Genomic DNA, 14,473 nt, shown 5'->3' with positions numbered 1-14,473 from the left:
GGCTGCCGTCCGTGTGGAGTTTGCACGTTCTCTGTCTGACCACCCATGTTCCCTCTGAGTGCTCCAGCTTCCACATGCCAAAGATGCGAGGTTTGCTAGACTGATTGTCCACTGTAAATTGCTCGTAACGTGTAGGTAGAATGGGAACTGAAACTGACAAGAACGTGGGGAGAATAAATCTTGGCATTAATGTAAGATTCATGTCAATCAATGACTTGACGGTTCATTTGGGCTTTAGAGTTTAAAGATACAGCGTGGAAATGGGTCCGTCAACCCACGCTGACCACCAATCACCCGTACACTAGTTCTATCCTACACACTCGGGACAATGTACAGAAGATAATTAACCTACAAACCTGGAGCAAAGGAACAGTGGACATTTCAGGTCGGAGATTCTGAACCAAAACATCACCTGCTCCTTTTCTCCAGAGATGCTGCCTGACCCGCTGAGTTGCTCCAGCACTTTGTGTCTCTCTTTGGTATTAACCTGCATCTACAATTCCTTCCCGCATATCTAACCTACAAACCTGCACATCTTTGGAATATGGGAGGAAACCGGTGAAAACCCATGCGGTCACAGGGAGATTGTACAAAATCTGTACAAACAGCAAGTGTAGGCAAGATCGGAGCTGGGTCTCTGGCACTGTAGGCAGCAACTCTACCACTGAACCACTCAGTGGGCCAAAGGGCCTGTTTCTGAGCTGTACCTCTCTATAACTGGAAATGCACACGTCTGTTCAACACAAAAGGATAGAAAATATAACTGTGGCGGGGTCAAATTAATATTAACCTGCGTGCAAAAGGATGAGTGTTTATTACCTTTCTTGTGCAGTAAAGATCCAAGCCAGCAGTCAGTATTGAATCTCCAGAAGCACGACGTGATAGTGGGCGCAGAGTTGAACAGTTGCCCTCGGGAAAAACCACCCCAGCAGATACGACTTCACAAGAAGGAGAAACTCAGACAGGTAAGTGAGATTGAGTCTCATCCTCACATCATCACCCCATCTCATTAAATGACAAGCATTCACAAGCATCGACAGGAAAAGCTTGGATAGAGTGGATGTGGAGAGGATGTTTCCACTAGTGGGAGAGTCTAGATCTAGAATTAAAATATGTTCCTTTAGGAAGGAGATGAGAAGGAGTTTCTTTAGTCAGAGGGTGGTGAATCTGTGGAGGCCAAGTCAATGGATATATTTAAGGCAAATATAGATATATTCTTGATCAGTACGGGTGCTAAGGGTTATGGGGAGAAAGCAGGAGAATGGGGTAAGGAGGAACAGATAGATCAGCCATGATTGAATGGCAGAGTAGACTGGATGGGCCGAAAGGCCTAATTCTGCTCCTTTTACTTATGACCTTATGACTATAGAAACTTAAATAAGTTGAAATTTGCATCGCAAAAGTCAGCAACATTTCCTGGAATTCCTTGCTCCCCTGCTGCACCTAGCAGGCACAGATGCACTTGATCTCTTCAGTATTGCATGGGTTTTCTATTTCATGATAGGCATTAAAGGTTACAGAGAGGGGGCAGGAGAATGGGGTTGAAAGGGAAAAATAGATCAGCCATGATCAAATGGCGGAGCAGACGTGATGGGCCGAATGGCCTAATCCTGATCCTGAGTCTGAGTCTTATGGTTTTAAGATTATGACAAGCTAATTTGATTTTTAAGGATTGAGTTTATTGTTTTTAAATTGCTGCATAGCCTTTGCCATCCCTAACTATCCAACCTAATCGTTTCCATCTCTCCTCTGCAACTTCTGCACTCTTCAGCTCTGGTCTCTTCACCATCCTTATGGACAATAGTCCATAGGTGCAGGAGTAGGCCATTCGGCCCTTTGAGCCAGCACCGCCATACAATGTGATCATGGCTGATCATCCCCAATCAGTCCTGCCTTCTCCCCATATCCCCTGACTCCACTATCTTTAAGAGCCCTATCTAGCTCTCTCTTGAAAGTATCCAGAGAACCGGCCTCCACCGCCCTCTTGAGGCAGAGAATTCCACAGATTCACAACGCTCTGTGAGGAAAAGTGTTTCCTCGTTTCCATTCTAAATGGCCTATCCCTTATTCTGAAACTGTGGCTCCTAGTTCTGGACTCCCCCAACATCGGGAACATGTTTTCTGCCTCCAGTGTGTCCAAACCCTTAATAATCTTATATGTTTCAATAAGATCCCCTCTCATCCTTCTAAACTCCAGAGTATACAAGCCCAGCCGCTCCATTCTCTCAGCATTTGACAGTCCCGCCATCCTGGGAATTAACCTTGTAAACCTACGCTGCGGTCCCTCAATAGCAAGAATATCCTTCCTCAAATTTATATTCCACCATTGGCAACTCTGCACTCTACGTCCAAGGCCTTTATCTCTGTCCCCAACGTGTCTCCAACTCATTTGCTGTAAAATAAACCTTAACCCAAACTCTTTCAAACTTCCCTCCCTTAACCTTGGGTCTGCTGAAGATATACACAAAATGCTGGAGTAACTCAGCAGGACAGGCAGCATCTCTGGAGAAGAGGAATGGGTGATGTTTCGAGTTGAGACCCTTCTTCAGACTGAAACGTTACCCATTCCTTTTCTCTCCAGAGATGCTGCCGGACCCGCTGAGTTACTCCAGTATCTATCTTTGGAGTAAACCAGCATTTGTAGTTCCTTCCTACACACTATCTCCTGATATGGATCGGTTGTTTGGCGACTCTCGCTTAAAACTCTGGGATGATTCACCATGTTGTAGACGCAATAAAAAAAAGGCCAGTTGTGCCGTTATAAAGAATGGGACTTTTTAACCTGAGATTGTGGTCTTTGAGGCATGTTGTCATTTTGATTTTGAATTTTGAAGGCTACCAGCAAGATTAGAAGCAAACAGCGAATGCAGGAAAATTGCCGGTTGCCAAGGGAACCAGCTGCTGTGAGCAACGCCCAATACTTCAGAGGTTCCCACCTCAGCCGCTTGGAATATGACAACATTCCAGAATCCTTCCGTATGAGGCAAGTTTCTCCAACCTCCACTCCCGTCTTTCTGAATTACTTTAAATGTAGACATTCAAATGTATTCCTTGTATTTACGTTGTTCATTTCGGATATATGGTTTGTGAAATGTTGCTCTTTTTTCCTATGTGGACATATAACTTGGAACACAATATGTTCAGTGCACAGTGGCAATGGCATTGTTTGTGATTCACATTCTTTTATGGAAGGTGTATTTAAACGTAAAAGATAACTATGCTATTGAATCTCACGGTAGGCTGATTCATGAGATTAGAGCTGTGCAAAATTATGAGAGGAATAGATCGGGGAGAAGCACAGAGTCTCGTGCCCAGAGCAGGGTAATCGAGGACCAGGAGACATAAGTTTAAGGTGAGGGAGGAACCTGAGGGGTAACTTTTTCACACAGATTGGTGGGTGTAAGGAACAAGCTGCTGGAGGAGGTATCTGAGGCAGGTAGTATCGTAACATTTAATAAACATTTGGACAGGTACAGGGATAGGATAGATTTAGAGGAATATAGGACCAAATGTTGGTCAGTGTGGTCATGTTGGGCCGAAGAGCCTGTTTCCACACTTTATGACTCTGATGCATGGGAAGTACAGTGACATGGTAGTTTGGATTAAGTACTATAACAGATTCTATAACATAGAGACAGAGGGGAGTGGTGGAAGGGTGTTATTCTTGCTGGAGGTCTGTGACCAGTGGTATGCCACAGAGATCTCTGCTTGGACCTCCATTGTTTGTGACATATATAAATGACTTAGAGAAAATGCAGACGGGTTGGTTAGTAAGTTTGCAGATGACTACGGAAATGGCGGAATTATCGACAGTGAGAAATGCTGTCAAACAATACAGCAGGATATCGATCAGCTGCATATGGTAGGAGAAATAACAAATGGAGTTTAATCTGAGCAAGTGTGAGATTTTTCACTTTGAGAGGTCAAATATAAAGGGACAATATTACAGTTAACAGCAAGACCCTTAACAGCAATGATGTATAGAAGGATCTTGGGATCCAAGTTCTTTGCTCCTTGAAAGTGGCAACGCAAGTGGATAAGAATGGTGAAGAAACCGTATGGTGTGCTTGCCTTCATCAGTGGGGGAATTGAGCATAAGAGTCAGGATGTCATGCTGCAACTTTATAAAACTGTGGTTCGGTGAGGTAGCTGATATATATCCCGCTGTATTCTTTGACAGCATTCCTCACTGTCGATAATTCCGCCATTTCCTTAGTCATCGGCATTTTCTCTAAGTCATTAACTTGGGACTAACTTGGGATTGTTTTTTTTTAGGGTTTTAGGATGAGGGTGAGCTGGTGAAAGTATATAAAATGATTGAGTCAGAGATCGGATAGACAGTCAGAACCTTGATTCCAGGATGGAAGTATCAAAGACCAGAGAGTGTAGCTTTAAGGTTAGAGGGGGAAAGTTTAAAGGAGATGAGCGAGTGGTGGATACATGGAACACACTGCCAGGAATTGTGAAAGCAGATACGATAGGGGTGTTTCAGATGTTTTTAGTGAGGCACATGAATATGCAGAGAATAGAGGAATTTCTACCGTGCGCAGGTAAAAGGGAGGAGTGATAATTTAGCATCTTGTTCGACACAAACATTGTGAGCCGAAGAGCTTGTTGCCTTGCTGTACTGTCTTATTGTCTATGGTACTCCAGCTCAATCTGACAGATTTTGCTCGCATTTCTTAGAACCGGAATGTTTTTATGTACTTGAGAAGGCTTTGTGCCATTTGTTTTACTCTTATTTCTCTAGGTCTAGTTTCTCCATGGAGGTTCGCAGCAATTCATCCCATGGGATGCTTTTTTATGTATCCAACGATTGGGAAACCACCTTTATGGTTCTCTTGCTTTCCAAGGGCCGTTTTGTCTTCATGTTTGAAATCAAAGGGAAGAAACTACGGATTGCAACCAAAGAAAAGTATAACGATGGATCGTGGCATACCGTACGTATTGCAGATTCAGAAATAGACTTTAAAAAACTTCTGTTCCCAGTATTAACATGACTATTCAAGAATATTTCTGGCCTTCGAAGAATAGGTTAACTTCAGTTGTCCATTTTTATTCTAGTACTAGGACAAATGGCTCAATTTAATTGGGGTAATTTAAAATTAGTTTTCTTAATTTAAATTCTGTCCAAACAACATGGATTTTATCTTTACGAATGGGGAAAGGTAGGATTTCTCATTCAGCTGAATATACTTGGGCGCAATGTATTGTCTTGTATGTAAACATGGAAGTGCTTTTAGGAGCTAGATTGTGGTGGGCGTATTGTTGACCTCACAACAGTGCAGCATCCTTGTGTAAAATCTGGACAGGACAGCAAATACAAACATCAAGTAATTGTGATAGGAGATTGCATCCCAATGACAATCTCCCAACAATTTATAGTAGAAAATCCAGATTTGGACTAATTTTTTATGTTCCTAAAATTAAATCTACACTGCCTTGCAGACCAGAAACATTTAGAATCAATGCCCAATTTCCAGTTTTGTCCGTGTAGAATTATGGCAGCGGACAGCTAGGTTGCACTGTCAGCTGCTTCAGTAGTGGCGGTGCAGATGTTGGAGCTTTGAGCAAAAACTCCTACTCCTCATCTGATCAGTTTGTAGACGGGTCCTGACCCAAGACTTTGATTGTCAATTCTCTCACCAGTTGCTGCCTGCCCACTGAGTTTCTCCAGCACTTTGTGTTTTCCTTCAGTAACAAGTTTGAGTGCATATGTGACAAAGACAAGCAGGCCATACTAGCAATCCCTTTTCGGCAAAGGGTTTCTATTTGAGCAATAGAATCGAGATGGGGAAATTTGCAACAGAGCAAATTAATGTAAGATAATGGGAGGCTCAGTAAAAGTGAGTTCAGTCAATTTGACTTCAACAATGACTGGACTTCTTATCATTTTGTTAAGCAGTAATGCTTGAATAACATTCTGGCCCAAACTTAAAGAACAGAATGTTGCCTAAACTCATACAAAAGCCATTAATTAAAACTTCAAAAATTGTTTTTGGGGTTTCTAATCTTCGCACAGAATACCTTGTCCAGTTAAAAGCTGCAGGAAACATAGTGCTGATAGGGTGTGGAATCTCAGCCATGCATTGGGCAGTACAGTGGCGCAGGGGTAAGAGTTGCAGTCTTGCAGCGACAGAGACACGGGTTTGATCCTGACCACGGGTTCTGTCTGTACGGAGTTTGTACGTTCTCCCTGTAAGCGGGTTTTCAGTGGGTGCTCCAGTTTCCTCTCACACTCCCACTAAGACTTACAGGTTTGTAGGTTAATTGGCTTTGGTTAAAATAAATTGTAAATTGTCCCTAGTGTGACAACTTTAGTGATCGATAGCTGGCATGGACTCGGCTGAAAGGCCAGTTTCTGTGCCGTATCCCAATAGTCTAAAATAAACCCGGCTGGAAGAAACTATATAGATTCCTCAACCTCCAATGTGAAGGGACAGCAAGACCAGCTCATTAAGCCAGATATGTACTGATGAAGGCCAACGTGACCTCATGCTTTTCTAGCAGAAGAACAGACCAAAATAACCTGACCAAAATAAGCATTTAAAATATAAAGCCAGTGTGAGGCTTGGGAATGCCTCAATTCACATCTTGAGGAACAATTGGCATTGTTAGTATTTGGGAAGACCTGATCTGACCTTGTTTGATTTGCCGCTGATTGTGGTTTTAACTAAATACAAAATTTGTCTTTTTCCACCAATATGTGGCGAGATTTGCATATATCTGCCTCCATTTTGTTTCAACATTGTATATTATTGACCAATGATCATAATTAAACAAAGGAACATCCACCATTCACCCTTCCTGCTGAAATTGAGTAACCCGATATCAGGCAGAAACAGGTTTTAGTTGTTTAATTGTGAAATGTATTGTTTCCAGATATTTTTCAGCAGAGACCGGCACCAGGGGCAGCTGGTCATCGATGGTTTACGGGCACAGACACGGAGCATCTTATCCTTAGGGTCCTTGGAGGTCAAAGCTCCATTCTATGTGGGTTCAGTGCCGAAAGGAAAAGCAAGGAGGATTGCTCAGGTAAAAAGCACTGGACAGCCTCAAACCTCAGCTTGTGATATAAAACACAAAATGGTTGTACCTGTTACTCCCATGTGAATTTAGGCATGATGGTGTTGTACAACAGTAACAGATACCTTGTCATCCTGAAACCCATTCATTCCCTGGTATGTTTGCCCCTTCTCTTGCTTGTAAATTTCAACACTAGCGTCCATTTCCTGGCATCTGTTGGTCAACATGCGGAAGACCTGGACCCCAGGGAGAATAACAGATAGTTGTTCCCTAGGTCCTTTCCTTGGTCTAGGACAACGTTACTCCAATAATGTTAATGAAGCTGTTATGGGCCTAACTCAACAAAATACCTGTGAGGGGAGATGTCCACTTGATAACCCCAATGATATATTGGCATTCACACGCCTAGTTTTTGTTGTCCATAGTTTAACTGTGTAAAGGAATTTTAGACTCTCATGTGGCATAGGGATTGGATTTCTTGGTTAAACATGTAGTTTGTGTGTTTGTTAACATGTAGATAACTTACTACTGAATATGTAGTTAGTTATTGTCCTGTAGCATAAGTGTGTATCGGTAGTTTAGATACTACTTTGGCATTGGCTTTCTTGGTTGAGCGCTTATCCTGGTGTTATAGCACAAGTACTTTGTGTTTTAACAGTAATTCCAAAAAACCCTTTGTCCTACTTTAACAATCTTTTTCCATGCAGAGCTTGCCACATTTCTATTCATTTAGATGTGACTGTGTGTGAAATACTCTGAACATTGAGTGAAGTCCAGTATCTATTTTATTTCAGGGCACTTCCACTAGGTTTAATGGTTGCATCCGAAACTTCCAACTGGATGGAAAACGTGTGGAACCACTTTCACGTGCTTACAACGTCACACCGTGTTATGAGGGAAGTCTTGAAATGGGAACGTTTTTCTCCAGTGCAGGAGGCTACATAATTATAGGTATTAAAATTTAAATATTACTATTTCCATTTTCTCTTTAACAGCGACATGCCCATTTGATAAAAAAGTTACCGACAACATGCAATAGCCAGTATTATCCTCAAGGGGTCCCAAGCACAGTAGCCAGTGCTGGACGTGATTTTACTATCATTTCCAAGTAACCCGTTTCTTTTGTGAGGAATGCACAGACTGCAGTTAACTGCATGTAAATCACATACTCTCCCCGTATGATGATAATAATAATAATAATAAATTTTATTTATGGGCGCCTTTCAAGAGTCTCAAGGACACCTTACAAAAATTTAGCAGGTAGAGGAAAAACATGCAAGGGGAATGAAATAAATAGTAGAGACATGACTAGTACACAAAGTAAAGACAGAATACAATTCAAAACACAATATGAGGCAATTCAAGCACAGATGAAAAGGGAGGGGGACGTGGGGCTAAGGATAGGCAGAGGTGAAGAGATGGGTCTTGAGGCGGGACTGGAAGATGGTGAGGGACACGGAATTGCGGATCAGTTGGGGAGGGAGTTCCAGAGCCTGGGAGCTGCCCTGGAGAAGGCTCTGTCTATGATGATACTTTATAGTCGCATGTACCTAGGTACCTACGTACAGTGAAACTCTTTGTTTTGCATACAATCCGATAAGGTCATACTATAGAGAAACACAGTCATAGACAAGTACAAAAATGCAACGATTGTAGTGTAATAGTAGACTTCACCGAGACCGTACACAAAGAGTCGCCACATTTTTGGCGCCCACAAAGTTTCAAAGTTCGTAAGAGTAGCCTTATCTTGGCCTTAAATGCCAGTATAGGGCATACTGCCCCCATTTGTTGATTATACATGTTACATGAAAATGAAAGCACTGCAGATGTTAGAAATCTGAAATAAAGACAATACTTGAAATATTCAGATTAGGCAATATCTGTGGAAGGAGAAACAAAATTAAAGCCTCAGGTTGAATACCCTCCGTTTGTGCTACCAACACCTGACAAAGTAAATTATCCCAGTGGTAAATCTGCTTCCCTTTCCACAGCTGTTGCCTGACCCATTGAGTGTTTCCAGCATTTTAGGTTTAGCTTAATTATTGTAGCATGGACTGAGATGCAGTGATAAGCTTCTTTTGAAAAGTTCATATTGCAGACACATCATCAGTTCCTGAGCTGATTACTTTCCCACAGGTTACAATGGTCAACGATCAGGAATGGGACATATTGTTTCCCCGCGGGTGCCGACATCTTATTCTGCCTTCCGCAATATTTCCATTTTCCTTTTTTTGCTTAGATGAGTTCTTTGTTCTTGACAAAGATTATGAGCTAATGTTTGAAGTGCGTCCCAGGAGTTTGTCGGGTGTATTTTTCCATGTTGGAAGAAAACAGAGCTATCACTTCAGTCTGTACGCAGAGGATGGGCAGGTAAGAGACATTTTTAAATCAATATCAGGCTCAATTATGATTCAGAGAAGATTTTTTAGATTTGGAAATATAGCCAAGTACATGTCAAAATGTAATTGACCAGCAGTGAAACATACTAAATGGCAAACATCCATGGAGATTATGACATGTTAGATGGGACAACATTTTGTTGCTTGCTTGGGTAATTAGAATGTTCTCACGATCTACTGGAGTTCTGGACAAGTGATGATTAGTCACTGCTGAATTTGCTTAGGATCTTGTATGTAAACGGAATCTCACTAAGCACTTCATATCCAAAATAGTTGACAGCAAGCAACAAGAGAAATTGAGGTGATCAGATCAATGAACATCAAGATTTTTCGTGGCAATGCCACAACTCAAAAAGCATGTCAGAGATAGTGATCTCAGCATTGATCAGTATTTAGGCAAAGTTCAGGTTTTATACAGACTGTCCAATTTGTTTGTCTGCTTAACACTCAGCTCCAGCTTTGGGGTGTTAGTATGATTAATCTTCCTAGCTACAGACCATTAGTGGTTGAAATTTGTGATTCCACAGGAGCTACACAGTAAATGGAAGGGCTTTGGGGAGTGTTGTAGAGCAGAGGGATCCAGGAGTACAGGTGCATGGTTCCTTGAAGGTGGAGTCACAGGTAGATAGGGTGGTCAAAAAGGTTTTTGGCACATTAGCCTCCATCAGTCAGAGTATTGAGTATAGAAGTTGGGAGGTCATGTTGCAGTTGCATAAGACGTTGGTCGTATTTAAAGTATTGTGTCCAGTTCTGGGCACCATGTTATAGGAAAGATGTTGTCAAGCTGGAAAAGATACAGAGAAGATTGATGAGGATATTGCCAGGACTAGAGAGTGTGAGCTATAGGGAGGTTGAGTAGGCTGGGACTCAGATTCCTTGGGAGAGCAGGAGGATGCGGGGCGATCTTATAATGGTGCATAAAATCATGAGAGGAATAGATCAGGTACATGCACAGAGTCTTGCCCAGTGTAGGCAAATCAAAGACAAGAGGATATATGTTTAAGGTGAAGGGGAAAAGATTTAATAGGAATCTGAGGGGTAACTTTTTCACACAAAGGGTGGTGAATGTATGGACAAGCTGCCAGAGGAGGTAGTTGAGGCTGGGACTATCCCAACATCTAAGAAAAAGTTAGACAGGTACATGGAAAGGACAGGTGTGGAGGGATATGGGCCAAACACAGGCAGGTAGGACTAGTGTAGCTGGGACATGTTTGGCCGGTGTGGGCAAGTTAGGCCAAAGGGCCTGTTTTCCCAGTGTATCACTCTGACTCCAGAATCATAGGTTGAGACGTCTGGATATCCACAACCAAAACTAACCTTCAATTCAGGAGATGAATTTTATACTTACGATGTTTATAATATTAAACAGATTGTGTGGGTAAGAGAATAGATGAACTTGTATTGGTTTTGACCTTTCTCTACCTTTGATTTTAAAGGTTATTGTTCAGTTGAACAATGGAGCTGGAGAATTCTCAGCATCAGTCACTCCAGAACAGTCTCTGTGTAATGGGCAGTGGCACCGGATAGCAGGTAAGAGTGAAATACCAAAATATTCCCCCAGGGTAGGGAAGTCAAAACCTAGGTTTAAGGTGACGGGAAAGATTTGAAAGGGACCTTTATACAGAAGATGGGAGCAAATTTAGCAAATTTGCAGGTGACACAAAGCTGGGTGGCAGTGTGAACTGTGAGGAGGATGCTATGAGTATGCAGGGTGACTTGGACAGGTTGGGTGAGTGGGCAGATGCAGCTTAATGTGGATAAATGTGAGGTTATCCACTTTGGTAGCAAATACAGGAAGGCAGATTACCTAAATGGTGTCAAGTTGGGAAAAGGGGAAGTACAATGGGATCTGGGGGTCCTTGTTCATCGGTCAATGAAAGTAAGCATGCAGGTGCAGCAGGCAGTGAAGAAAGTGAATGGCATGTTGGCCACAGTTGAGTATAGGAGCAGAGGTCCTTCTGCAATTGTACAGAGCCCTAGTGAGACCACACCTGGAGTATTGTGTGCAGTTTTGGTCCCCTAATTTGAGGAAGGACATCCTTGCTATTGAGGGAGTGCAGCGTAATTCCCGGAATGGCGGGACTGTCATATTCTGAGAGAATGGAGCGGCTGGGCTTGTATGCTCTGGAATTTAGAAGGATGAGGGAGGATCATATTGAAACATATGATACTAATCTTTGGACACGATAGAAGCAGGTAACATGATCCTGATGTTGGGGGAATCCAGAAGCAGGGGCCACAGTTTAAGAATAAGGGGTAAGGCATTTAGAATGGAGATGAGGAAACTTTTTCACACAGAGTTATGAGTCTGTGGAATTCTCTGCCTCCGAGGGCGGTGGAGGCCGGTTCTCTGGATACTTTTGAGAGAGAGCTTGATAAGGCTCTTAAAGACGGTGGAGTCAGGGGATATGGGGAGAAGGCAGGAACGGGGTACTGATTGTGGATGATCAGCCATGATCACATTGAATGGCAGTGCTGGCTCGAAGGGCCAAATGGCCTACTCCTGCACCTATTGTCAAAGGTGTGTTTATGTAAATGATAGTTGAATATAATTGTGACATTAGACAAGGGACTAAAAGGAAACAAATGAGACTAGCTTAATTAGGCAACATGTTCGGCATGGATGAGTTGCGCCCAAGGGCTTGCTTTCATGCTGTACAATAATTCTAAATGATGCAACACACAAGCCTGATGCTTGTCTATAGGTGGGCAGGAAGATCATTCTTTGCAGATCATGATCGTTCCATTTTCTGTTTGCAAGTTCTATGAGGTCAGGGACCTATTATCTTGGTCTATAAATTGCTTTGTCAACCCAGTCAGTTATTTACCTTGTGCTTTGGATATTTTTCACACAGATAAATTTGTAACATTGATTCTTATTTATTTGCCTTTTGTAGTTATCAAAAGGAAGAATGTGATACAGCTTGATGTGGATACTGAGAGTAATTACACAGTGGGACCACTGTATGTTCCACGTATGAATTCCAAACAGATCCTTTACATGGGAGGCATACCAGGTACGTTACACGAGTTGTGTTGCAAATGGAACAATTATTGCTCTAATTATGTGCAACAATAAATCCCATCATTTTGCCACACTTTGCCAGAGGTATTGTCCATTGGGAACCCTCTCACTAGTCAGAAGCCTCTGGTGGAACGATAACCAGATGTGGCTCAATTGTTAGTTAATCGCCAACACTCCCAGTCTCGGCTACAAAATAAGAATTTCCCTTGGTGGGCAAAGTACTCACTGGATTGTACCTCATCCCCTTGAAAAAAAAATGGTTGATGATATTGATAAGATTGAAAAACAAAAATGTGGTAACGCCAGAAAGATTGCTACATCCCAGCTTCCCCAACAAAGTCAATTTTGTTATTGAACTGTGCAGTGCTGATCTGGTGAGATAAATGTACAAAGGGCCATCCTCTTTCAGATCCTCTTTAGGATGAGCCAGTGACTAAAACCTAGGACACTGTAGTTTGGTTCACTGGCAGCACCAAGTCTGGGACAGATCCATGGAGCTTTAAATCGTTCTTCACCTCAAAATGTGTTCTAGATTGATCAACACCCTAGCAGGTAGAAAGCAAAGGGCTGTCAAACCCAAGCTCCTCGGTGCACCTCCAAAAGCAAAATCATTTTAGCTAAGTTAACGTACTCTTTGATAAAAAGCCACATGCTCACCAAGCCCGAGGTGAACAAAATCTTTGCATGCTTTCAGTAATTATTGGATGAGATTTGAGAATTGGATGTTACACAGATGGGAGCAGCATGTTTAGGAATTTTTCATCAGCCCATTTAACCGCATGTATAGTGATGTTTAACAGTAAATGTTTGTTAAATGTAGGGAAATTTTTGTTATAGTAATAATATGAAGTCTAAGACTTTGTTCTGTCAACCTCTTTAAAATCACTGTGGTGATTACGCACAGGCATGGCAGCCAGAGGATCCACCTTAGTGGATACAATCTATATGGACTTTAGTAAGGCCTTTATGGCGAGTCTGTCAGGGCAATTAGATTGCTTGGGATCCAGGAGGAGCTAGCTAATTGGATACATAATTGGTTTGATGGTACGAAGCAGAAGTTGATTTTTTTTTTCACATTTTGACACATATCAGCAAAAATGGTTGAAGCGCAATAAAATCTGGACATGTTTGGGGGAATTAGGGGCTTAATGCAGGCAAATGGGATTAGCTCAGGGATTTAATAGAATGGAAAATGGTTTTGTGTCATATGACTGAATATCTAATTGATTAATCTAGTCTTGTTATGTTGGATCTCGTCTTGAGAATGCTGCAACATATTTCTCTGTTTGGCATGACTTGGATGAACTCTCCCTATTTATTCAAGTAACTGCTTCAATTACAACAGTTGGAATGTTTGAAGCAGTTTGGGTAGTTTGTTCCAGGTTAAATTCTGTAACTGACTTGTGACATGCTCTTTAAAAAAATAACATAATTAGATGTCCAACCATACTTAGGACACAGCAGTAGCTTAATCAATTAAACAATTTCAGTGGAATATTGTATGTATAGTTCAGAGCTTGTCATTTGTTTTTAAGTGACTGTTCCCTTTTTATTACAGATACTGTGCAAATTCCAATGTTGTCACCAATACGTCGCTCATTTGTTGGCTGTGTAAAGAATTGCCTCATTAATCAAAATTCAATACAGTTAAATCAACCAACATCTATACAGAGTGGTGGTATTAGTAGTGGCTGCCCATTATTGTAATCAGAGTGGAAGGACTAAAACTTTCCCAAATCTGGTATGATTTTCAATCCACTTATGCACTTAAATTTGTACTGTATTTCAGAATTTTGCTACGAATTTTTATAAGCTATTTTAATAGCCTTTTTATTTGGTATTTTGGGAGGAAAATATTAAAGGGGTATAATTTATCCTGCAACACTGGTTTTACGATCCTGTTTTACATTTGTAGCACTATGTGCAGAACACTGGTACATAATCAAGTCAAAATAAAACTTCCTATACTGTGTGACTTGTCCAATTTGAATCGGCATTTGCATTCATTTTATTTTAAGTTTAT

The 14,473-nt window shown here is 41.7% G+C and overlaps 1 protein-coding gene across 1 annotated transcript in view; it reads left to right on the top strand.

The window, feature by feature from the left end:
- Nucleotides 1-14,440, top strand: part of lama5 (laminin subunit alpha 5) — a 276,023-nt gene extending 261,583 nt beyond the window's left edge. Inside the window, exons 72-80 of the mRNA XM_033041941.1 lie at nucleotides 833-965; nucleotides 2,835-2,983; nucleotides 4,751-4,940; nucleotides 6,883-7,035; nucleotides 7,821-7,977; nucleotides 9,266-9,396; nucleotides 10,862-10,955; nucleotides 12,323-12,442; nucleotides 14,009-14,440. Coding sequence (XP_032897832.1) covers nucleotides 833-965; nucleotides 2,835-2,983; nucleotides 4,751-4,940; nucleotides 6,883-7,035; nucleotides 7,821-7,977; nucleotides 9,266-9,396; nucleotides 10,862-10,955; nucleotides 12,323-12,442; nucleotides 14,009-14,157 — 1,276 coding nt within the window. The 3' untranslated portion in view covers nucleotides 14,158-14,440. The remainder of the gene's footprint in view (nucleotides 1-832; nucleotides 966-2,834; nucleotides 2,984-4,750; nucleotides 4,941-6,882; nucleotides 7,036-7,820; nucleotides 7,978-9,265; nucleotides 9,397-10,861; nucleotides 10,956-12,322; nucleotides 12,443-14,008) is intronic.
- Nucleotides 14,441-14,473: the final 33 nt, after the last annotated feature.

This window comes from Amblyraja radiata, chromosome 23 (assembly GCF_010909765.2).
Source record: "Amblyraja radiata isolate CabotCenter1 chromosome 23, sAmbRad1.1.pri, whole genome shotgun sequence".
In the NCBI taxonomy this organism is placed as follows: domain Eukaryota; kingdom Metazoa; phylum Chordata; class Chondrichthyes; order Rajiformes; family Rajidae; genus Amblyraja; species Amblyraja radiata.
Note: the sequence above shows the minus strand (reverse complement) of the source record. Positions and strands in the feature narration are given on the sequence as shown.